The sequence below is a fragment of the Cetorhinus maximus genome, chromosome 20, assembly GCF_964194155.1.
Source record: "Cetorhinus maximus chromosome 20, sCetMax3.hap1.1, whole genome shotgun sequence".
In the NCBI taxonomy this organism is placed as follows: Eukaryota; Metazoa; Chordata; class Chondrichthyes; order Lamniformes; family Cetorhinidae; genus Cetorhinus; species Cetorhinus maximus.
In genome coordinates, this window is record NC_135898.1 from 7,032,384 (window position 1) to 7,055,509 (window position 23,126).

The 23,126-nt window shown below is 47.6% G+C and overlaps 1 protein-coding gene across 3 annotated transcripts in view; it reads right to left on the reverse strand.

Moving 5' to 3' along the window:
• The window catches only part of LOC144694811 (triacylglycerol hydrolase DDHD2-like), a 35,102-nt gene extending 12,656 nt beyond the window's left edge, over positions 1-22,446 (reverse strand). Inside the window, exons 1-8 of one of the 3 annotated variants that reach the window (XM_078565421.1) lie at positions 22,302-22,446; positions 16,448-16,827; positions 14,379-14,589; positions 13,185-13,378; positions 11,848-11,937; positions 10,517-10,709; positions 3,159-3,300; positions 1,837-2,045 (exon numbers count right to left, since the gene is read on the reverse strand). In XM_078565421.1, the coding sequence (XP_078421547.1) occupies positions 1,837-2,045; positions 3,159-3,300; positions 10,517-10,709; positions 11,848-11,937; positions 13,185-13,378; positions 14,379-14,589; positions 16,448-16,810 (1,402 nt within the window). In that variant the 5' untranslated portion in view covers positions 16,811-16,827; positions 22,302-22,446. Of the gene's footprint in view, positions 1-1,836; positions 2,046-3,158; positions 3,301-10,516; positions 10,710-11,847; positions 11,938-13,184; positions 13,379-14,378; positions 14,590-16,447; positions 16,828-21,892; positions 22,091-22,301 lie in introns of those variants that run through there. The other 2 variants (XM_078565422.1, XM_078565420.1) reach the window with 2 other exon arrangements.
• Between the last annotated feature and the right edge of the window lie 680 nt (positions 22,447-23,126).

The window sequence follows — 23,126 nt, forward strand, 5'->3', positions numbered from 1 at the left end:
GTTGCTTTGCCTGGGTCTGTTGAAATTTATTTGTTTTTACTGTTGCCTTAACAGAGGTGTAACTGGGAGTCAGATTAATTAGGGGAGCTAGGAGTTATCACCGCACTAATTTGTAGATCTATGTATGTGCTTAAAATCTTTTCTTTTATTAATAAACGTTTAATTTAGTTTTGTAAAAAAACCCCAAAGTCTCGGTGGACTCATTACTACTGAGTTCAAAGCATGCATCTCAGAATAAAATACAAATTGCAAAACAGTTATGGCAGCTGTTTCAAGATCCCCCCTGGGATTTGAACAGCTTGGCATTTACCATCCGCTGTGCTATAACATTATATTGAGGGTCCCTCATTCTGGTCTGCTCAACAATTGAAAACATCTCTATGTTGATCTTCTCATACCCCGAAGGACCTTGCTAGTATCAGCCCTCAATGTTCGTTGGCATTAAGTACCTTCTTGAGTGTGTCTGATGCAACTTAAGCTCCTTCATGATCTTTCACATCATAAAGGCTCTTCACCTGCTCACCCACAGCAGGCTTCGCTGCCGTCAGAACAGGAAGGTGGGAGTGAGTTCGAGTCACAATCCAATTGAGGCCTCTCAATATTTATATTATGATTATGAATATACCACGTCCACTTCAAACATCATCTTTCTATTGTCACTGGGTGGAATCCTGGAATTTGCCACCTGCACTTTGTGAGAGAGGGCCATTAAAATGATCCCAGGACTGAGAGGTTACAACTGCTGGAAAGTTTGAACCAGCTGGGGCTCTTTTCTCTAGGAAAAAAAGCTGATAGAGGAACTGAAGATAGGGTCAACGTAGAGAGGATAGGCAAGGCCAGAACTAGGGTCCATATGTATGCAAAAACAGTCAGTTGGTAGTACAGAACTTGAATATTGCTGAAAAGAGAGGCGTGTTACTGAAGCTCTGCGTATTGCCCTCATCAGGACAAATGCAAGAATACCAAATTTCAAATGATCACACAACAATTTATACTATAGGAGAAAAGGGTACTGATTGGTTGGCAAGTCGACTCTGATTGGCCGAGGCATTGCCATCTTGTGATCACGTGAAATTTGGCATTCTTGCATTTGTCCAGGTAAGTGCAAGACGAAAAGCTTCAGCAACATGTCTCTGTTTTTAGCAATATTCAAATATAGGACACTCATAAATTAAACCAATTGGGAACTCAGGAGAAACGGCTTCACTCAGAGTGGTGAGCACGTGGAACTCACTACCACAGGTTGAGGTGAATAGTATAGATACGGTGCTAAGTATAAGAGTGAAAGGGATAGAAGAATACGTTGATGGCGTGAGATGAATAAAGGTTGGAGGAAGTTGGTGTTGTTCATAACCACTGGCATGGACGCGAATGGGCCAAATGGCCTCTTCTCTGTACTGTGCCTTGTGTGTAAAAGCAGACGGGCTGGAAGGGGTTCAAAGTGTGTGAGTCACCAACTCCGGTTACGTCGCAATGGTTAACTTCACCCATATCCCAGGCACGAATAGGAATGAAGCAAATCCCTGAGAGCGAGTTCCAGCTGCTTGCTTCAGATGGATTGTACATCACTTCATGGGAGTGCAGTGTGGGTTGAAGCCTAACTGAGGATTTCATGCAACCAACATGCAGCCTGTAACTCACTCAAACCCAAAACATGAGTCACATAAAAGTGATGGGACTGGATTCCAATCTCACCACTCGTAGGTGTCTGTTAGCTTCCTGACAATGTGTTGGATTCCCCCCCTTGATCCCAACCAGCACAGAGATGACCAGGAGAAATGCCAACATTCGGCTGATAAACAGAGTCAGGAAGATTCAAGAAAAGTCCCACTTTACCGAGACTGTGTCCAGCCACTGAGACGCTCCCTTCGAAGTCTGGATTACGTTGCTGAAAAATGGTCAAGAGTTGGTTCATCTCGTTGGCCACCGTGTCTACGATGGTCTGGCAGTACGTGGGGCTGTTGTAGAAGAAGAGGTCGAGCAGTGTCTCGTTGGTGAAGTGTCGCAGGCGGCTGATGCTTGGCAGAGTTATCCTTCGAATATCTCTAAGAGGAAACAGAGTGAGAGGGAGACAGACTGAGTGCAAACTGGCGATAGATCCATCAAGTTTCACCATTAAACCTTGATGAATGTTGAGGAGATTCATCACCCCAAATGGGACATTTGAAGAACACAGTTTAGATCAGGTCTAGAAGCAGATACAGATTAAGTTTGAATAAAGCTCCCTTGGCTGTATCCTGCCTCCATGATTCCATGACAATGGACCATTTTAATTCCAGCGTTTGACATTCTTGGGAATTAGCTCCCAATTTCTACCAGAGAAAGAAGCTCCACTGGACCCATTGCCATTGTAGCGCGGTGACCTCTTAACTCACAGGTGTGAAATGGTTCTCACCAAACTCCTGAACTACAAGAGGAAGACAAACCACATGAATCCCATCAGGAGCGCAGAGGAATGCACTTACACCTGTTATAGAGAATTAACAGCATTTTAAGTGGCCATTCAGCCCAACTGGTCCACGCTGGTCTTTATGTTCTCTATGAGCCTCCTCCTACCCTCCTTCATCAAACCCCATCAGCCTATTCCTTTTCCCTCATGTTCTTTCCCTGCAAATATATCCATGCTACTCGCTTTAATTCTTCCACATGGGAGCCAGTACCACGCTGTAATTATTCTGTGTGTTACTCAAGTGCCATCCTACTCTTCACCATCCCCATCTAGCAGACCCACCTACCAGCTTCTCGTCAAACAGAGCTTCAAATCCCAGTCCGGAATTAAACTGATCCCAATCTGTCAGTCTTTCAAGACCCCATGTTAATCTGAACCCCACCAAAATCTAAACTGCATCCAACAGGTCACATCAATAAGATGATCAGAAATCTCTCCTCCATCCATGAACTGCGCATCAGCAGACCATATCAACGAGCAATATCGATCAAACCCACACTTACCAGATCTCAAATCCAGCTGATTCCCATTAATCAATAAGAGCGCCATGAGAATCAGCTCCCAATTAGTCAGTAAAATCGATCAAACCCACACGTATCAGACCGTGTTAGTCTGCGCCAGTCTGAATTACAATAATGACATGCTGAGAGACACCGCCTGCAAGCCTTTTGGTTTATAAAGCTTATACAGCAGGTCACAGAACACTCACTCATCTACTCCTGTGGCATCTCCATGCAACGTGCAGTACCAATTAACTGGGAGAAATTCCACCCGGCCAACCTTCTGCTCGTCTTGGGCTTTCTTGAAGTGCGTCTGCAGCAGGTTGAGGGCAGCGTTCCGGAAATCGTTCACTGGAATGAGCAGGAAAAGTGGGTTAACCGGCAGCTGGGGAGGCCTGGAGCCCAAATGATTCCTCCAAGCACACAGCAGCAGAAGGCAACACTCCCTTTGGCAGCTGTGCTCCCGTCATGGACCAGCTGGCCACAGTGAAGATAACTGCACTCGGTTCTTGTTCCTGCCTTCAGGGAGTTGGTGCTCTTTCTCGTGACACCACTTAGCACATTTTGAACACACCTGATGTGATATGGACTCCGATAAAGTAACCCCAAGGGAAGAGGAGCTGGAGAGATCAGCATTCCAGGTATAGCTGAATGGTAGATGTGAAAAGCTACAATAATGCAAAGATTGGTCTCCCTAACTTATGCTTTTCAACTTGCCAAGGATCAGTATGCAGGTGGGGGAGACGGCGGCGCAGTGGTAATGTCACTGGACTAGTAATCCAGAGGCCCAGGCTAATGCTCTGGGGACATGGGTTCAAATCTCACCACAGCAACTGGTGGAATTTAAATTCAATTAATAAATCTGGAATATAAAGGTAGTCTCAATAATGGAATAACTATCATCGATTGTTGTTAAAAACCCATCTGCTGCACTAATGTCCTTCAGGGAAGGAAATCTGCCGTCATGGCCGACATGTGACCCCAGACCCACAGCAATGTGGTTGACTCTTAACTGTCCTCTGAAATGGTCAAGCAAGCCACTCAGCTCAAGGGCAATAAGGGATGGGCAACAAATGCTGGCCTTGCCAGTGACGCCCACATCCCATGAGAGAACAGAGAGAAAACAAAGTCACGGGGCAAAGGGATGACAACAGTATTCTTCCCAACACGTCAGCGTACCTACCAATCCCTGGCAGAGAATATAACTTTGGAGTTTATTAGTTTATTTAAGCAAATTAAACTGTTTTTTCTTCCGTTTTAAGAGAAGCAAAGTAAACTTGAGGTGCCAATGAGTAAACACATCATTCACAAAGCAATTTTGGTTTGAAATTCCGTTTTGAATCTGTCAGCACTTTGCACAGTCACAAGACCAACTGCAAACAAACAAAGCCATGCAGCCAAGAACAACCCCAAACAATGCTTACTGACTCACTGGGCACACAAACAGCAAGAGTGTGTAAGATACCCGAGCGGTATTTATGTACAGATGTTGGATTGGGATTTGGTCTAATTGAGTGATCGAGGTGTCTCGAATTCTTTTCAGTTCAAAATGGACTTGTGGATTTGACCCCGTGGCGAGAAGGTTCAAGTTGTTCATTTCTAAGCTGCTTTTGGGACCAGTGTGGCATGGTTAGAATTTAGCTTCTGTTCCAGAGCCTGATTGAGACCAGGCCTGCAGTAGTGTGCATAGTTTTGGTCACCTTACCCTAGAAGGATATACCTGCCATTGAGTGAGAGCAACAAAGGTTCACCAGACTGACTCCTGGGATGCGGGATTGTCCTTGGAGTTTAGCTTGAGGAGACTGGGCCTGGATTCTCTGGAGTTTCGAAGAATGAGAGGTGGTCTCATTGAAACCTATAAAATTCTTACAGGGTTGATGCGCAAAGGTTGTTTTCCCTGGCTGGGGGTGGGGGGTCTCCAACCAGGGCACACAGTCTCAGAAAAAGGGTTGGGTATTTAGGACTGGGACGAGGAGGAATTCCTTCACTCAGAGGGTGCTAAATCTCTGGAATTCTCTACCCCAGAGGGCTGTGCAGGCTCAAACATTGAGTGTGTTCAAGACAGAGATCGATAGATTTCTTGATGTCCAAGATATCAAGGGATATGGGGACAGTGCAGGAAAATGGTGTTGAAGTGGAAGGTCAGCCATGATCTCGGTGAATGGGGGAGCAGGCTTGAGGGGCCGAATGGCCTGCTCCTGCTCCTACTCTCCAAGTGTAGGATGTACGATTTGTGCCTGTTGACTCCAGCTTGTGAAACAAGGTAGCCAGGAGAGTCTTCAGGTCGGAAGTGGGACAACAGTTCAGGATGGGGAGCAAATTGACAACTGGAGTCCTTTTTAGGAAGCATGTCATGACTGGGGCTCTTATTCCCAAGAACACTTGTCACGCCACAACGAATGAGCAGTGTGTTTGGGAAATGACCTCTACCAATCCGGAGCTTGCCCTGTCAGCTTTGAAAGGATGGATGACGGCTATGTCTGCAGAGGGAAAACAGTCAGGACAATTATTTCTATGCTTTGCACATATCTGGGCTTGATCAAATAAATAGAAGAGAGGACTCTGGGACAGACAGTCAGCAGCACCTAGAGGAGAGTGCGAGAGGGGGGCCCTGGGACAGGCAGTCAGCAGCACCTAGAGGAGAGTGCGAGAGGAGGACCCTGGGACAGGCAGTCAGCAGCACCTAGAGGAGAGAGCGAGAGGAGGACCCTGGGACAGGCAGTCAGCAGCACCTAGAGGAGAGTGCGAGAGGAGGACCCCGGGGCAGGCAGTCAGCAGCACCTAGAGGAGAGTGCGAGAGGAGGACCCTGGGACAGGCAGTCAGCAGCACCTAGAGGAGAGTGCGAGAGGAGGACCCTGGGACAGACAGTCAGCAGCACCTAGAGGAGAGTGCGAGAGGAGGACCCTGGGACAGGCAGTCAGCAGCACATAGAGGAGAGTGCGACAGGAGGACCCTGGGACAGACAGTCAGCAGCACCTAGAGGAGAGTGCGAGAGTAGGACCTTGGGACAGGCAGTCAGCAGCACATAGAGGAGAGTGCGAGAGGAGGACCTTGGGACAGGCAGTCAGCAACACCTAGCGGATCTAGTCTATCTAAAGGATCTAGCATCTAATCTATACTCAAGTAAGAGTAAGGGTAAAATAAAAGGGTCCATATTCTATTTAGTTAAGATATGTCTGGAGAGCTCAGTCCTATGATTTGCACATCCTGCACTATGTGGGAAATCCTAGACGCTCCTGGCTGCCTCGATGACCATGTGTGCAGGAGGTCCCTCCAACTGGAGTAACTTGAGCTCGGGGCTTTGGAGCTTGAGATGCAGCTGGGGGCACTATGGTGCATTCACGAGGCTGAGAGGTTCGTGGATAGCACGTTTCAGGATGTGGTCACCCTGCAGCTTAAAGAAGTACAAGTAGAGAGGGAATGGGCGACCGCCAGACAGAACAAGGGGACCAGGCAGGTAGTGAGGGAACCCCTGGGTGCATCTCACTCGCAAACCGTTTTTCAGCCTTGGAAAATGGTGAGAGTGATGGTTCCTCTGTGGAGGCCAACTGGAGCCAAGGCCTTGGCATTGTGGGCGGTCCAGCTGCTCGGGGGAAGGGGTGGAAGAAGTGTGGAAGGGCAATAGTGGTAGGGGATTCATTAGTGAGAGGAGCAGATAGGCACTTCTGTGGCCGTACACGTGACTCCAGGATGATGTGTTGCCTCATGGGAGCCAGGGTCAAGGATGTCATGGAACAGCTGCAGGACATTCTGAACGGGGAGAGTGAACAGCCAGAGGTTGTGGTCCATGTTGGGACCAATGACATAGGAAGAAAGAGAAATGAGCTCCTGCAAGCAGACTTCAGATAGTTAGGTAGGAAATTGAAAAGCAAGACTTCAAAGGTATCTCCGGATTACTCCCAGTGCCACGCAGTAGTGAGTATAGGAACAGGGGATAGAGCAGATGAATGTGTGGCTGGACAGATGGTGCAGGAGGGAGGGCTTTAGATTCCTGGGCCATTGGGACTGTTTCTGGGGGGAGGTGGGACTTGTACAAGGTGGATGGGTTACATCTGAACAGGAACGGGACCGACACCTCACAGGGAGATTTGCTAATGCTGCTGGGATGGATTTAAACTAAATTGGCAGGGGGATGGGATCCTGAAAAGTAATTCAGAGGGGAGAGAAGCTGAGATAGAATCAGAAGTTAAAACGCTAGTAAGTGAGTCTGGAAGGCAGAGCAGGCATAGGCCAGATAAGAAAGGAGTGAGTTTAGCAAGGCTAAATGGGATATATTTTAATGCAAGGAACCTGAGGAATAAGACAGATGAGCTGAGGGCACAGATAGGCACATGGGAATATATCATCATAGCTTTGACTGAGACTTGGCTAAAAGGGCAGGATTGGCAGCTCAACATTCCTGGTTATGGGGTATTCAGACGAGATAGAGAGGGGGAGTAGAAGAGGACAGCGGGTCTCAATGTTGATCAAGGAATCAATTATAGCAGTGAGGAGGGATGATATCTTGGAAATACCGTCAAATGAGGCCATATGGGTAGAAGTAAAAAACACAAAAGGGGCAAACATGCTTTTGGTGTGTACTATAGGCCCCCAAACAGTCAGGGAGAGATAGAGGATCAAACATGTAAGTGAAGTATAAGAATAATAAGACAGTAATAGTGGGGGATCTTTACCTACCCAAATATTAACTGGGATAGTTTTAGTGTGCAAGGTAGGGAGGGGGCAAAATTCTTAAGTTGCAACCAGGAGACCTTTTTTGGCCAGTATGTAGAAATGAGTCCGGGCAGGTGTAAGGCAAATCAGTAGGGGAGCATTTTGGAGATAGTGACCATAACTCAGTTAGATTTAGGATATTATGAAAAAGGATAAGGTTGGGCTGGGAATAAAAGTTCTAAACTGGGGAAAGGCTAATTTTACCAAGATGAAGTACGATTTGACCCAAGTGGCCTGGGAGCAGCTACTTACAGATAAAACTGTGTCAGAGCAGTGGGAGGCATTCAAGGAGGAAATAGCGAGAGTACAGGGCAAATATGTTCCCATAAAGACAAAGGGGTGGGGGGGTGCCAAGTCTGGAGAACCCTGGATATCAAGAGACATAAAGGTTAGGATTAAGGAAAAAAAGAGAAGCTTATGGCAGATACCGAGGGCTCAATACAGCAGAGTCCTTAGAAGAGTATAAAAAGTGCAGGGGGGAACTTAAAAAGGAAATTAGGAAAGCTAAGAGAGTGCATGAGAAAGCATTAGTGGGTAGAATAAAGGAAAATCCAAAGGGTTTTTTGAAATATATAAAGAGCAAGAGAATAACTAGGGAAAGAGTAGGGCCAATTAGGGACCATAGAGGTAACCTGTGTGTGGACCCGATAGATGTGGGTGCAGGCCTCAATGAATACTTTGCATCGGTCTTCACAATGGAAAAGGACAACGCAGGTATAGACATTAGGGTGGAGAACTGTGAAATATTAGAGTAAGTTAACATAGAGAGAGAGGAGGTACTAATGGGTTTAGCGGCCTTAATAGCGGATATATCCGCAGACCTGGATGAGGTATATACCAGGCTGTTGAGGGAGGCAAGGGAAGGGATGTCAGAGGCCCTGGCAGTAAATTTCAAATCCTCTCTGGCCACAGGTGAGGTGCCAGAGGACTGCTAATGTTGTCCCATTATTAAAAAAGGGAGGAAGGGTTAGACCAGGAAATTACAGGCCAGTCAGTCTAACCTTGGTGGTGGGGAAGTTACTAGAAAGAATTCTGAGGAACAGAGTATATCTGCATTTGGAGAGACACAGATTAATCAGGGATAGTCAGCATGGATTTGTTAAGGGAAGGTCGTGTTTTGACTGAATCTTTTGAGGAGGTAACCAGGAATGTTGATGAGGGTCTTGAATTTGATGTGGTCTACATTGTCTTTAGCAAAGCTTTTGATAAGATCCCTCATGTAGACTGGTTAAGAAAGTAAGAGCCCATGGGATCCAAGGCAAAGCGGCACATTGGATCCGAAATTGGCTGAGAGGCAGGAAGCAGAGAGTGATGGTATAGGGATGTTTCTGTGACTGGAATTCTGTTTCCAGTGGGGTTCCACAGGGCTCGGTCCTGGGGCCCTTGCTGTTTGTGGTGTACATAAATGATTTGGATTTAAATGTAGGGGGTATGATCAAGAAGTACACGGACGACACGAAAATTGGTAGGGTGGTAAATAGTGAGGATCATAGCCGTAAACTGCAGAAGGATATCAATGGACAGGTCAGGTGGGCAGAGCAGTGGCAAATAGAATTCAACCCGGAAAAGTGTGAGGTAATGCACTTGGGGAGGGCTAACAAGGCAAGGGATTATACTATGAAGGGTAGGATACGGGAAAGTACTGAAGATCAGAGGGACTTGGTGTGCATATCCACATCCCTAAAGGTAGCAGAGAAGGTAGATAAGGTGGTTAGGAGGCATACTGGATACTTGCCTTCATTAGCCGAGGCTAATGAGAGCAGGGAGATTATGCTGGAACTGTATAAAATGCTGGTTAGGCCACAACTGGAGTACAGCGTGCAGTTCTGGTCACCACATTATAGGAAGGATGTGATTACACTGGAGAGGGTACAGAGGAGATTTACCAGGATGCTGCCTGGGTTGGAGGGTCTGGGCTATGAGGAAAGATTGAATAGGCTGGGATTGTTTTCCTTGGAGCAGCGAAGGTTGAGTGGGGACCTGATAGAGGTGTATAAGGTGGATAGGGTGGACAGGAAGGCACTTTTTCCATTAGTAGAGGGGTCAATAACCAGGGGACCATAGATTTAAGTAAGAGGTAGAAGGCTAAGAGGGGAGTTGAGGAGAATTTTTTTCACCCAGAGGGTGGTGGGAGTCTGGAGCTGCCTGAAAGGGTGGTTGAATCAGGAACATTGAAGAAGTATTTACGTATTCACTTGTGTTGCCATAGCCTCCAGGGCTATGAGCCAAGCGCTGGAAAATGGGATTAGTGTAGTCAGATCTTAGTTGACCGGTGTGGACACGATGGGCCAAATGGCCTCCCTCTGTGCTGTAGATATCTAGGAGAGCTACTGTCAGCTGTGGAACTCTCCCACAATGGAACTCCGCTTCATGTTGAGCTCACCCCTTTTAACAATAAGGGCTGCATACATTTGGCTTTGGCACCTTGCTCCTGTTCCTGAACATTGGCCAGAAGTCAGTACAGCAGGGCAAATGGATTTGGGACACTGGGTTTGCTACAATTAGCCTCAGTGTCTCTGAATAAGGGACCAAAATAAATAACTTGTGTTCATAATGTTGAGTGTGCAAAGTATTGACAGCAAACTGGGAAAGAGTGTTGGAATAGTGTATGGCATCTTGGCCTACTTTTCAAGACACAGGGATGGGTCTTGGTGCTCTACGTCCAAGGATGACAACTCTATCAACATAATTCTCAATCCGAGTGTCAATATAGACACCAGTCCATGGTGAATGAAGAGGAGAGGCAACAGGTTGAAATTGCCAAGACTGACAGAAAGAATTTGCTTTTCCACAGAGATTTGCTAACCTGTGAAAAAGGCCAACAAGACCATGTCTGGGACAGAGGGAACTCACCGCACTGAATGATGCTGCGGAAACGAATGTCACACGCTGGTCCGATGCCATGGACCATGAACACCAAGTGATCGACCTTCACCGGCTCGCCAACCAAGATATCGCCATACGTCTGCTCTGTCCCTCTCTTTACTGTCCACGGCTTTGTCTGATCAGAAGCTGCTGTATTCCAGTCTTGGAAATGCATCATGAGCTAAACCAAATCCAAAGGAGAGAGAAACAGGGTGATATTACTCGGTGAGTCACAAGGACAGATCTGTTTGAATGTTGCCAGCCTTGGCTCTGTGGGTAGCACTCTTGGTTTGAGTCAGAAGATTGTGGGTCAAGCCCCCCTCTACAGACTTGAGCAGAAACCCCAGATCTGATACTGGGGGGAGGGATGCTGCACTGTCAGAGGTGCCATTTTTCAGATAGGGTGTTAACTGAGGACTCAGCTACTCCCTCAGGAGGATGGAAGAGATCTCTGACACTATCTCCCGTTCTCCCGGCACCATGGACAACATTCATTTCTTAAACATCATCAAAAATCGCTGGTCTGATCATTATCCTCATTCTGTTTGTGGGAAAGTTTCTGTGAAAATGTGCGTTTTCTACATTACAACAGTAACTACACTTCAAAGGTACTGGCATTGGCTGAATGAAACACTTCGAGACATCCCAGGGACATGAAAGGAGCAGTATCAGTACAAGCTCCTCCTCTCTTTTCTATGTGTGCATCTAACCCCTTTATCATGGTGCATATTTGCACTGGCAGAGGGGTCGAGAAGTCAAAAAGAGCAAAGAGCCCAGTCAGGGTTTCACAGCCAGTCTTCCTGGTGGGTACACGTGTGTCACGACAGACATAGGCAGGAGACAGCAATGGGCCCGAATTTCCCAGCCTGACAACACTCACTGTCTCAGACAGCAAATACTCGTCACTTTGCAAGATTAGACGGAGTGGGTGTCACAGCAAGAGCCTGCACACTGCAGAGACATTTTTATGTTTTTAAAAAAAAGGCGCTTTCTTATTCCAAAATCCTTAGACATACATAAGCAAAGAGGCCACTCTCCTGCATCATCATCACAATCTCACACAGCTTTCATCAGCATGCACGGAGTGCCATTGTATTGTTCACTCTATGTTCTGTGCCTGCCACTCCCCCAGCCCAAGCCAGGCACCGTGGGGTGAACGCACACCTCAGAGCTCACACTTGAAATTCAGACCTGCTTCATTCCTTTGCTCTTTAACCACTCGCAATGCACAACACATCCTAGAACAGGGGGAAGCTTTCTCTATTCCTCGCCATGTATTAGAGACTGTGATGCTGCTACAATACTGAACGTTCTGTCACCTTTGGATTGTGCAAAATAATGACTTCTCCCGTGGGAAATTCCACCTTCTTGCTCCACTCGTTTGTCACCACTGCTTCCTTGTATGTTTTCTGTGGTTGGGAGAGAAGAATTCTATGTTATAAGCCTTTCAAACAAAGAGTCTGACTTCCAAACTGAGTTTTTAAAATGGACAAACCCTGACTTAGCATTCATTCTAGTCCAGTTAGTGGCTGTCACAAGGGGACCATTATTCTGCTCGCGGCATCTAGTGTCAACCTCAAGAAGTCGCTTGTAGCACAGGCTGTGTACAGAGTCAGACAGGCTCCGCACTCCCTCAGTGTCTGCCAGGCTCCGCACTCCCTCAGTGTCTGCCAGGCTCCGCACTCCCTCAGTGCCTGCCAGGCTCTGCACTCCCTCAGTGTCTGCCAGGCTCCGCACTCCCTCAGTGTCTGCCAGGCTCCGCACTCCCTCAGTGTCTGCCAGGCTCCGCACTCCCTCAGTGCCTGCCAGGCTCCGCACTCCCTCACTGCCATCGTTAATCTGCTGTAGGATGCCCATGTCCCACAACAAATCCTTCATTTGGCAGTTTGCAGCAATATAGCCAATCCGGTATCTTGTTACAAACCATGCACTTCTCACTGCTGTGGACTTATGCCCATGGGGAACTAGGCTGAGACGTCCTCATCTCATGCCTTGTAGAAGTGCCAGAAGAGGCTAAAGAAAGCCTGGAGTTTCAAGTGCAGGAAGTCCCAGAGGCACGGGGTTATTATGGCCCAGAAGGAAGCCATTCGGCCCATCGAGTCAGGTGATTCGCTGCAGCAGCCAGTCAGGCTGATTGGGGCAATCTCCATTAACGCAGCGTGACAAAAAGTGAAAGGCAAAGGCTGGCATCGAATCCAGATCGGACTGCTCCGCTTTGAATTTCCTGTTCCCACCTCCCAAGTCCGTCTGAAAGGCTGAACAAGCTGACAACATAACCACAGAAGGTGCTCCCATTTCCTTCGTCTGCCCTCCCGCCCTGTGCCGCCCAGTGACATTCCCTCCTCGAAGACAAACCAGCCACAAAGAAGGGGCTTTTTAAAAACAGTTCCAATCACACCACTCAGAACAAAAACTTCCGAGGGACGGGTCGAGTTCCTGACATCTGAACCTCTGCATCCCAAGTGCTAATTGATCAAACCCTCGCCCGAATTCTTTCCATCTAACACAGGGGGTGCCAAACAGCAATGGGAACATAATGAAGGCAAGACTGGAGTCGCAACTGGCAAGTGACAGCCTTCCCTTGAGCTGCAACAAGTGTTTGTAATTCTGGTGAGACAATGGGTGAGAGTTCAGACCTCAGTGAGTGACACCTTACCTCAATCAGCTCACTCAGCTCCTCTGTGTATGGGTTGTATCTGCTGTCCTTCTCACTTTTGGAAAACCAGGTACATCTCCTCACTTGAGTGGGTACCTCCTGCCAGTACACCGCGTGCCTCATGCGCCTGGCCAGAAATACATCATAACGCCCACCATCTGTTGGGACCGCCTCATTCTGCGAATCCGACGCTTCTGAAAAAGAACGTTCCTGAGTAGAGACACTTTCCACCTTGGTGCTTTGCATCAATCACACCACCCCCATCAATCTCGATTGTCATTTTACACTGTCTCCTACAATTCTCCCAACTCTTTACCTGCTGAGGGTGCAACCCGCTCCAAACAAGATAGCGAGAGAGAGAGAGAGAGAGAGAGAGAGAGAGAGGAGTTCCTGAGATTTAGTCTTTCTCTGCTCTAAAGAGGGAGGTTGACTGGCTCCTTGACAAAGCTACAGCAGTTCCACTGAGTCTACGTGACAGAGGAGTTGTGGCCACTTGCACACTCCTGATTCGAAATGCACCACCACCAGTGGCCATACCTTCAGCTGCCTGGACTGTTAAGCTCTGGAATTCCTTCCCTAAACCTTTCTTTCCTCCTTAAAACCCACTGCATTTTCCCCAGGATCCCCCTCCATGGCTCTGTACAAAAAGTTAACGCTACTACAGCTTGCTTAGCAGCAGGGGGGGGTCATAAATTCTGTTAGTGAAGGGGCAGACAATGGCGTAGTGGTAATGTCTCTAGACCAGTCATCCAGAGACTCAGGTTCAAATCCCACCATGGCAGCTTGTGGAATTTAAATTCAGTTCAGAAATCTGGAATATAAAGCTAGTCTCAGTAACAGTGACCATGAAACTACCATCAATCATTGTTGCCCTTTAGGGAAGAAAGCTGCCATCTTTACCCGGTCTGCCTACATGTGACTTCAGACCCACAGTGATGCGGTTGATTCTTAACTGTCCTCTGAAATGACCTAGCAAGGGCAATTAGGGATGGGCAACAAATGCTGACCTCGCCAGTGATGCCCACATCCCATGAAAGAATAAAGGTTCTCCTGTCAGGCCTTCCACCCCCACCCCACCCTTGTCTTTCTCTCCAAATTCACAAAATGCCAAATTTCAGCAGCATGCTCCCATCAAGTGTCAGGTTCTGGAATGAGAGTCCCTGGCTAACCCTAACTCTGAAGACCAGATCTTACCGGAGCAATGCTTGGTCTCCAGCGTGTCCGAGTCCATTTGACTGAAGGGAGTCCAGATGGGTTTGGAGTCCTCCACCTTGCAGTAGAACCAGTGAGGCTTCACTGCCTGGTAGAAGTTCTGTACAGGTTTCACCTCGGCAGCTTCACCATGTTGGCTTGGCAGTGACAGATCGTGTTGGCCTTCTCCGGAACCCAACGTTCCTGGGGGATCCTAAAAGATTTGAACAAAGCATTGGCAGAGATTGCACATGGAATTCAGAATCAACACACACATGGAATGGTATAGAACAAGTCTCAGGTAATAGCAGAGAAAAGAGCTCCAGGGATGAAGAAATCTAGGCTCTTGCCTCGGTCAAGAGTGAGGAGCTGGTTTTTCCCTCGACCATTTCCTTGCAACTTTTGCCTCTTCAGCCCTGAACACACCAGCACCTACGTGAAGGCCTCCAGTTCATTAAACCACGTGCCTAATCTCATTATCAACTGGGGCAATATGTGCCAAAAGGCTGTTGGGACTGCAGGAGACATCACAGCTAGACTTAAATTATCCACACAGCCGCTCTTTGAGCCTGAAGTGGGGGTTGACTGGAAGGTATGGGGACCCCAGTTGCTGTGCAACCACTTTAGCCCAAGGGCTCTGCAGCACCCACACCCTGTAGAGATCAACTCAAAGTAACACCCGATAACTGGAGCTCAAGAGGGCAGATCACGACGATACAAGCCAACAGGAGAGGGCACAGTCAAACTGAAATCAGCCACATTCACTGCAGGACCCCAACAGGGAACAAGTGAGCTTAATTGTTTTTTTGAAGGCACCTTAAGTACTTCTACAATTTGTGGAAGAAATGACCTGGCAGTCTTTGACATGAGCCATCCCAGATGTCTGTCTGCTCTGATGGACTTAAAAGATCCATGGCAGGATTTACAGAGGAATTCTCCCAGTGGGCAGGCCAATGTTTAGCCCTTAATGAACATTCTTCAATAAAGTAATTCTGGAGCCATTTCTCCAATTGCACTGCTGCAATTTACAGCAAATTACAGCAGTGACTGCATTTTCCCCTGCTCTGAACTCTTTCCTCTTTTACTGAGGACATGAAATGTCTGGTGTGAACGCAAGTTCGTTTGCTCTCCCTTGAACATCAGCCTCGACTACACTTCAGGACGAGAGTGGAAACGAATGTGGAGTTCTACAGCCATCCCAACAAGCTGCAACTGAAGTTAAGCCAATGCTGTTTGGGAAGGAATAACATCAAGTTAGATCAGCTACACGCCATCTGGTTCAGGGCTGAAAACTGGCCAAGACTCAAGATAAACTGGTTAAGATATCCTGCTCATCTTCAGATCTTTTACAGTCAGCTAAACAGCTTAACATCTCAGCCCAGACACCAAACGTGCAACAGGACAGCATTCCCTCAGAACAGCATCGACCCCACAACTCTTGACTCCGGGAGCAAGTGCTGTACTTGCGCCAAAACCGGAGACTGTTCAAAAGGTCCTTGAGCAACAGTTTGATGCTTCTCTCGGAGGTCTGGACAGCAGGACAGGGAAGGGAGCCTTGGGGGGGGCATGAATCTCCACAAAGTGGGTTTGAATCTCACCCCGCAGCTGGCCAAATCAAAGTCAGCTCTGCCTGAGAGAACCCAAGTTCGAAAGTCTCAGTCCGACAGAGAGTGGGCGCGGGTTCACTTTGTCAGACTGTCCCGAGCTGAACACAATTAAATGAATCTTTTCACTCGGAGGGCCAAAGGGTGGTTACTGATGGGGGCTGGAAAAGGACATACTGGCACAGGGGGCACGCAGGAAAAACATAAGAAGCTGTAATCTGTATCCAACAGTGCTGAAGGTGGATGGGCTCAAGATGGAAACTGTTCCATTCTCCCTCAAGCCACTATGATGAGGAAGCAGCGGCATCCGAGCTTCCCTCACCTCCTTCCCAAGCCCTTCTCGGCTTCCAGCACTGCAAGGTGACCTGCTCCCGGGACTCTGTTCCCGTGGTGAGGAATCCTCCCCCCTCCACCGCTTATCAAATTCAACAACAGCTCAACCACAAGCTTGAGTCAGGCGGCACTCACCTGGTGGGCTGGAGTAGCTTCGGGAAAGGTGTGCTGCTGCGGGTGCTCAGAACGGAAGACGCCCACGTTGTTCCCCTCCCGTTGCACGCTGTGGAACATACTACCCTCCTTCTGAGCCTCGGAACTGGCCCCTTGGCCTATCTCCTGCCCTGCCGCTTCCTGACACACCGCACTGACAAATGGTTGAACACCACTCATCAAGGCAATAGGTGGATGAAACGTTGGTTGCCAAGATGACGCCTGGGTGCTTGTTGTCAGTGGCAACAATTCTACAGGCTCCGTCCCAAGGTCGGTATCCAAAGTTCCACTTGCATTTTGCGGCCCATCGCTGGTGCCACTAATATGAGAGGGTGGCCTGTCCATGTCTCTAACTGAAGGAGCTGCATCACATAAAAAAAAACACAAAAAATAATCAAGTGTCCCAGTTCAATGAAATCATCGACATTTCATTTTGCAAATTGTACCAATGGATGGTCTGCTGAATCAATCGACCTGTTTTTCAGTCTCTCTATCCTACCATGTAACCCAGTGACTCCCTTTACATTAATATCACCAGTGTAAACTCCATGGCATCACTCCCAACAAAACCTTGCACTTGGATCCCATCTTGAACACAGAAAAGCATCCCAAGTGATCAACTCAAAAGCATTAGTGGATGTCAGGCCAAACATGGAGTGATGAGGAGGGGATGACCAAAGGCTGGTGCCAACAGATAGGCTTCAAGGAGGGGTGAGGTGCGCATGGGTTTTGGGAGGAATGTGGGTGGGCTGAGGGATGGTCAAGAGGCAAAGATACAGAGAGGGGAGGGTTATAGGGCCCAAAGAGGTTACAAGAGAGCAGAGTGAAGGGTTTGAACAAGGGGACTACATTTGAGACTTGGCAGGACTGGGAGCCAACTAAAGCCAGCAAGGACGAGGATGATGGATGATGTTGCAAAATAGAATTTTGAACTGGCTGAAAGAAAGATGTCCATGAGAGAATTAGAACATGTCGGGCCTGCAGAGATGACAAAGACCGGAATGAGGATTTCACAGCAGTTGGCCTCAAGTCAGCTGGAGAGAGGTGACATTCGTTCAGTGGCATAGCTATCTCTGCCATGGGAAGGATATGGAGGGCAGAAGCTCATCTCCTGATCTGGCAGGATGCTGAGGTTCCCAACAGCCTGATGGTCACCAATGGCTGGGAGTGCATGCAATTGATGGTTAAGGGCACGGGATTCGGGATGGGTGCTGAAGACTTTTAACTGAAGCAAGTAATGGATATCGGATAGATCTGGCTACCCAAAGGCAGTGGGGGAGCTGCGTGAGGTGCTGAGGTCAAGTCAGGTGTCATCACGTGGAGCAAACTCCAGGTCCGCAGGTGAAGTTGGCAAGAGGCATCGGATTGACGAAGATGAGCAAGTCACCAAGGATGGAGGTAATTGTGTGGGGGAAGAGAAGTCATTTCTGAGATGCTCTATGATTCCACAGTGAAGAATGAGTCAAAAAAATAAACAAAATGAGGGCTCTCCCACTTTTATGGCCAACTGCACAGCTTTGGAGGGAGCTCAAGAATAAATCAGCAGAGTTTTGGAAAGAATTTCCTCCTAAGTGGGATACAAATCCATTCAAAAGGAAAAATTTGCCTGGAGCTTCAAACTTGAAGTCTTCACTGGAATATTCAGCCAAGCTCAATAATAAATTTGTGTGGAAATAGAGAAGAGAGGTGTAAGTGGTCCAAGTGTAAGACAAGCAGGCAGGGTTTCCCAGTGCTGAAACTTGATAAACATGCAGTAACCAACTCAACAGCGCACTGTCACACATTTTGCACTCCATGCAGTACTTTATAACAGTTCCACAATTCTTAACTTAATTACCCTCAGAGCTACCCTTTCCCCTTTCTGTTCAACAACTAAAATCTATAGAATTCCAGTGGCTTTACCACACAGTGCTTTTTCCTTGGGGTGTCCTTGGAGCTGACAGCATCTGGGTCTTCAGGTCTGGCCTTGCTCACACTGTCTTCTTGGAGTTCTAACCAGCTATCCAGCTGTCTTCTGGGAGATCTGACCAGCTACCCGCTCATATAGGCTTCAGTATTCCCTTAAATGCATTCTTTCCCTTTGATCTCCCTATTGTTTCAAACAGTCTCTTGAGAAATGCTTTCTTCCCAGACTTGATTAGACTATACTTTAGCTCACAAGACTTGTAAAAACAAACTTACCCTATCTTTACCTTATACAACCTGCATATATCCCCCTTTGAACTAAAACAACTCAATTCAAAAAACGCTCCTGCTACTGCTTTATGTAAAACTCTGACTGAAGTTCCTCTGGGTTCATTAACATATCAAAACCACTTCTTACTGCTGGTTTTAGACTCTTGCAGTCACTCTGGCTCTTATTCCAATTACCATATTTACACACCCAACAGCCTGTCTTCCAGTACATAAGAAATATGACAGGGTTATGAACAGAAGAAAAATATTAGAAGTTCATGTTTTCTTGACAGAAGCTTCTTGAACACAGTCCATGCTTCACACTTGCCATGTGCTGGAGAGAACAACAGGCACGACAGAAAGAGGCTGTTCGGCCCATCGTGCCTATGCTGGCTCAGAGATATCCAATTAGTCAGACTCCTCCTGCCCTGCAAATTTCTACCAGTTTAAAAAAATATCCAATTCTTTTTAGAAAGTTACTTTGGAATCTGCTTCCACTACCCTTTTTTTTTGGATCATTCCAAATCACAACCACTCACCATGTTAAAAATAACTCCCAAAACCCCCCCTGGAATATTTTCGTCAATCTGAAATCTGTCGCCTCTGGATGACTGACCTTCCTAACAGTGGAAACCATTTCCCCTTATTGACGCATTTCAAAACCTTTCATCACCAGTGACCCCCAACTTGCGGTAAATTCAGTCAAGCCAGAGGACACAACGGAGACTGTTGACCAATTGGACAGCATGTTTCAACAGATTGGAGGGTTGGGAGACAGAACACAGATGCTGAAATACAACTGGTTTTGGTATATTAAAAAACTTTCCTGTCTTTGGGAAATTGCAACATATCAAAGTGGACCAAAGTTCAGCAAGATCAGTTATCAGTCCACTTCTGATTAGACTTTTCCCCATTTTCTAACTTCAACTCTCAGTGTATTTCTGTCATTTTACATGAACATTTTGTGTAATCACTTGTTTTTTTTGGGAGGTGGGGGTTTGTGTCCCTAGGAGACGGTCACTATTTGCCGACAGCCCGCAGGACTGCCAGTATTTATAAGGGGTCCACTAGTGCGCCATTGTTTGCAGGATGAGCCCTGTTGCAATGGGGAGATTCCCTAACTTTGTTGTTTAAGTTATTGTGGGCAGCAGAAACAGCTAGTGTTTGTCCGGCCGTCATATGTAGGAGGGCTAATATCCAGGAGCAGTTGTGACTAACTCGAGAGTCCAAAGTGAAGTCATATTCCCTCAGTTCTGTAACTGTTCCTCCACTGACATCTGTGTTCTTGTTAATTCTCGCCTAACATCTACAAATACACTAAGATAAAAGCAAAATACTGCGGATGCTGGAAATCTAGAACAAAAACAAAAATACGTGGAAAAACTCAGCAGGTCTGACAGCATCTGCAGAGAGGGATACAGTTGACGTTTCAAGTCAGTATGACCCTTCATCAGAACTAAGACATATAGAAATGAGATGAAATATAAGCTGGTAGAAGGGGGTGGGACAGGAGAGCTCGATAGGGGGCCAGTGATAGGTGGAGGCCAAGAAGAGACTGCCAAAGATGTCATAGACAAAAGGACAAAGAGGTGTTGACGGTGGTGATATCATCTAAAGGATGTGCTAATGGGAACATTAAGGGAAGCAAGCTAGTGGCTGATAGCCCTAGTGTGGATGGGGTGGGGGGGAAGGGATCAAAATGGGCTAAAAGGTAGAGATTGAAATAAATTTAAAAATAGGAGGGAAAAGAAAAAAATATATAGTTGTAAAAAAAATGATAAATTATTGGAAAAGGGGGGATCGGAAAGGGGGTGATCGGAAAGGGGGTGGGGATGGAGGAGCGAGTTCATGATCTAAAATTGTTGAACTCAATATTCAGTTCGGAAGGCTGTAAAGTACCTAGTCGGAAGATAAGGTGCTGTTCCTCCAGTTTGCGTTGAGCTTCACTGGAACAATGCAGCAGGCCAAGGACGGACATGTGGGCATGAGAACAGGGTGGAGTGTTGAAATGGCAAGCGACAGGGAGGTATGGGTCATGCTTGTGAACAGACCGAAGGTGTTCCGCAAAATGGTCACCCAGTCTGCGTTTGGTCTCTCCAATGTAGAGGAGACCACATTGGGAACAGCGAATGCAGTAGACTAAATGGAGGGAAGTGCAAGTGAAATGCTGCTTCACTTGAAAGGAGTGTTTGGGCCCTTGGACGTTGAGGAGGGGGGAAGTAAAGGGGCAGGTGTTGCACCTTCTGTGGTTGCATGGGAAGGTGCCGTGAGAGGCGGTTGAGGTATAGGGGGTGATGGAGGAGTGGACCAGGGTGTCCTGGAGAGAATGATCCCTGCGGAATGCCGCCGAGGGGGTGAAGGGAAGATGTGTTTGGTGGTGGCATCATGCTGGAGTTGGTGGAAATGGTGGAGGATGATCCTTTGAACACGGAGGCTGGTGGGGTGATAAGTGAGAACAAGGGGGACCCTATCATGGTTCTGGGAGGGAGAGGAAGGTGTGAGGGTGGATGCACAACTAAAACCATCCTGTGTCACAAGGAGCTTGTACCCAGTCGTGGGCCCCTCTGAGCATTGATCACAGGGTTCTCAGAAGGAGCAGGGACCCTGGCTCATTCCCATCCTCCATTTCCGCAGCTCGGAGGTGACAAGAGCAACAAGTGAGCCGCCAGGTGTCAGGTGACTCAGACTGAACAATCCTGAATACAATGCCACATCAGGTCTCGGTGGTTTCAGTTGTGCTTGGCTTTTGGTTGACACTCTGGGCCTTGCATGTAAACTCCCTGTTGCTTTTATATTTCCACATGTTCGACTCAATCGAAATGCAGGATCTCGGTTTAATATATCATCCAGAAATCAACACATTTTTTTTAAACACTGAAATGTGAGCAGAGATTATAGATTCAAAGTGGGGTTTGCCTCCAGAACCTTCTGCCCAAAGAACCCCAGTTAAATTCAGGATCCGCAGATTTTTGGACTTATTTGATTTGTTCTGAGTTTTCAAGGCCTGGTGGGAAGTTGGGAGAAGTTTTGGCCCAGTTTAGCGGCTGAATCCTCATCAGGAAGCTAAGAGGAGTTTATGATTTTGGTAAATCAATGGGAACATTGTTTTAAAGGGGCCTCACTGTGCGCATCCCAGTGACCCTTCTCCAGGGTGGTGGTGGGGGGGGGAACCCAGTACGAGAATGGGGCAGGCCCAGCTCTGGCCGTCACCAAAACAAAACAAGGAAGCCAGCTGGAAAATTAGCTACTCACACGAACAGGAGGGACGGGGGACTGATGACAGCAAAAATCCTTTGCGAAGGACGGCTGGACTTTCAAAGCGTTTGCAAGCGTTCATTTAAAAAAAACAGAAAGAAGGAACCAACAGATTTCAGCTCACTGCGGCTCTTGGCCCTGCTCGAAAAGGAGAGCAAACCTCCCTGTGTGACAAAGAAGCCTCCCCCCTCTCTCTCTCTCTCCGGAGCAACATGAGCAGTTGGAAGCAAATTGTAACCATTTCAATTTGTTACTCGGGAAATGGAACGTCGCGACCGTTTCAAATGATACAAATGCCCAGGGCAACGTTCCAAAGGAGGTGCGCACGCGCCGCCCGCAGCCTGAAACTGAGCCGCTTGTCGATTGCAGCCTCGCCGGGGGTAGGGAGGAGGTGGAGACTCCCTACCTGGATGTGGCTCGCGCTCTCTCTGCGATCAGCACAAGCGGCCACCTGTCAGCCTTGCAGCAAAGACGCCAGCCTTCACCCTTCCCTTTCTCTCCTCCATCATCTCTCTTTCCCCCCACCCGATTTTCCAGCATTTCAACGTCAGCCACCCGGGGTGGAAAGGTCATTTGGGCGTCAGCACGCAGGCACGGATTTGGAGATAGGCGTCTTTGCATTGTCTGCTTCAAACAGACATGTGGGCAATAGGTGCAAAAAACAAATCTCCGCTGAACTGCATTGCTCAACGTTCGGCAAAGGGGCACCTCTTTTTCTCTAAATACTCCCCCCGTGGAGGCTTTATGACATAGCCTTGCAAATACAGGATAAGATATCACATCCTGCATTTTCCAACTCATCTGCCATACATAGTTCTGTAACATCGCCTGTTAACATGCATGCAATAGGGCAGGGAGGGCTGTGCTGTGCATTTAACAGTAACTCCTTTTATTGGAATGGGACTTTAACCAATCCTTTCAGCACATGGGGCCATGAGCAAAACAGGGGAACACTTTTAGACAGAGGCCTGGACTCCAGCGACAGCACTGAATTCAAATCCCACCATGGCAGCCCTGGAACTGAACCTCAGCTAGGGAGATAAATCATTGTATGATGACAGCACAGGACCAGGTCACTTGGGTCCATGTGTCCTCGCCAAAACCTGGGATCGAAAAGTCATCTCAGTTATGGTAACCATGGCAACCATCATCAATTGTTGTAAAAACCCATCTGGTTCACTTAAGGGAGGGAAATCTGCCATCCTTCCCCTGTCTGGCCTTCGTGTGACTC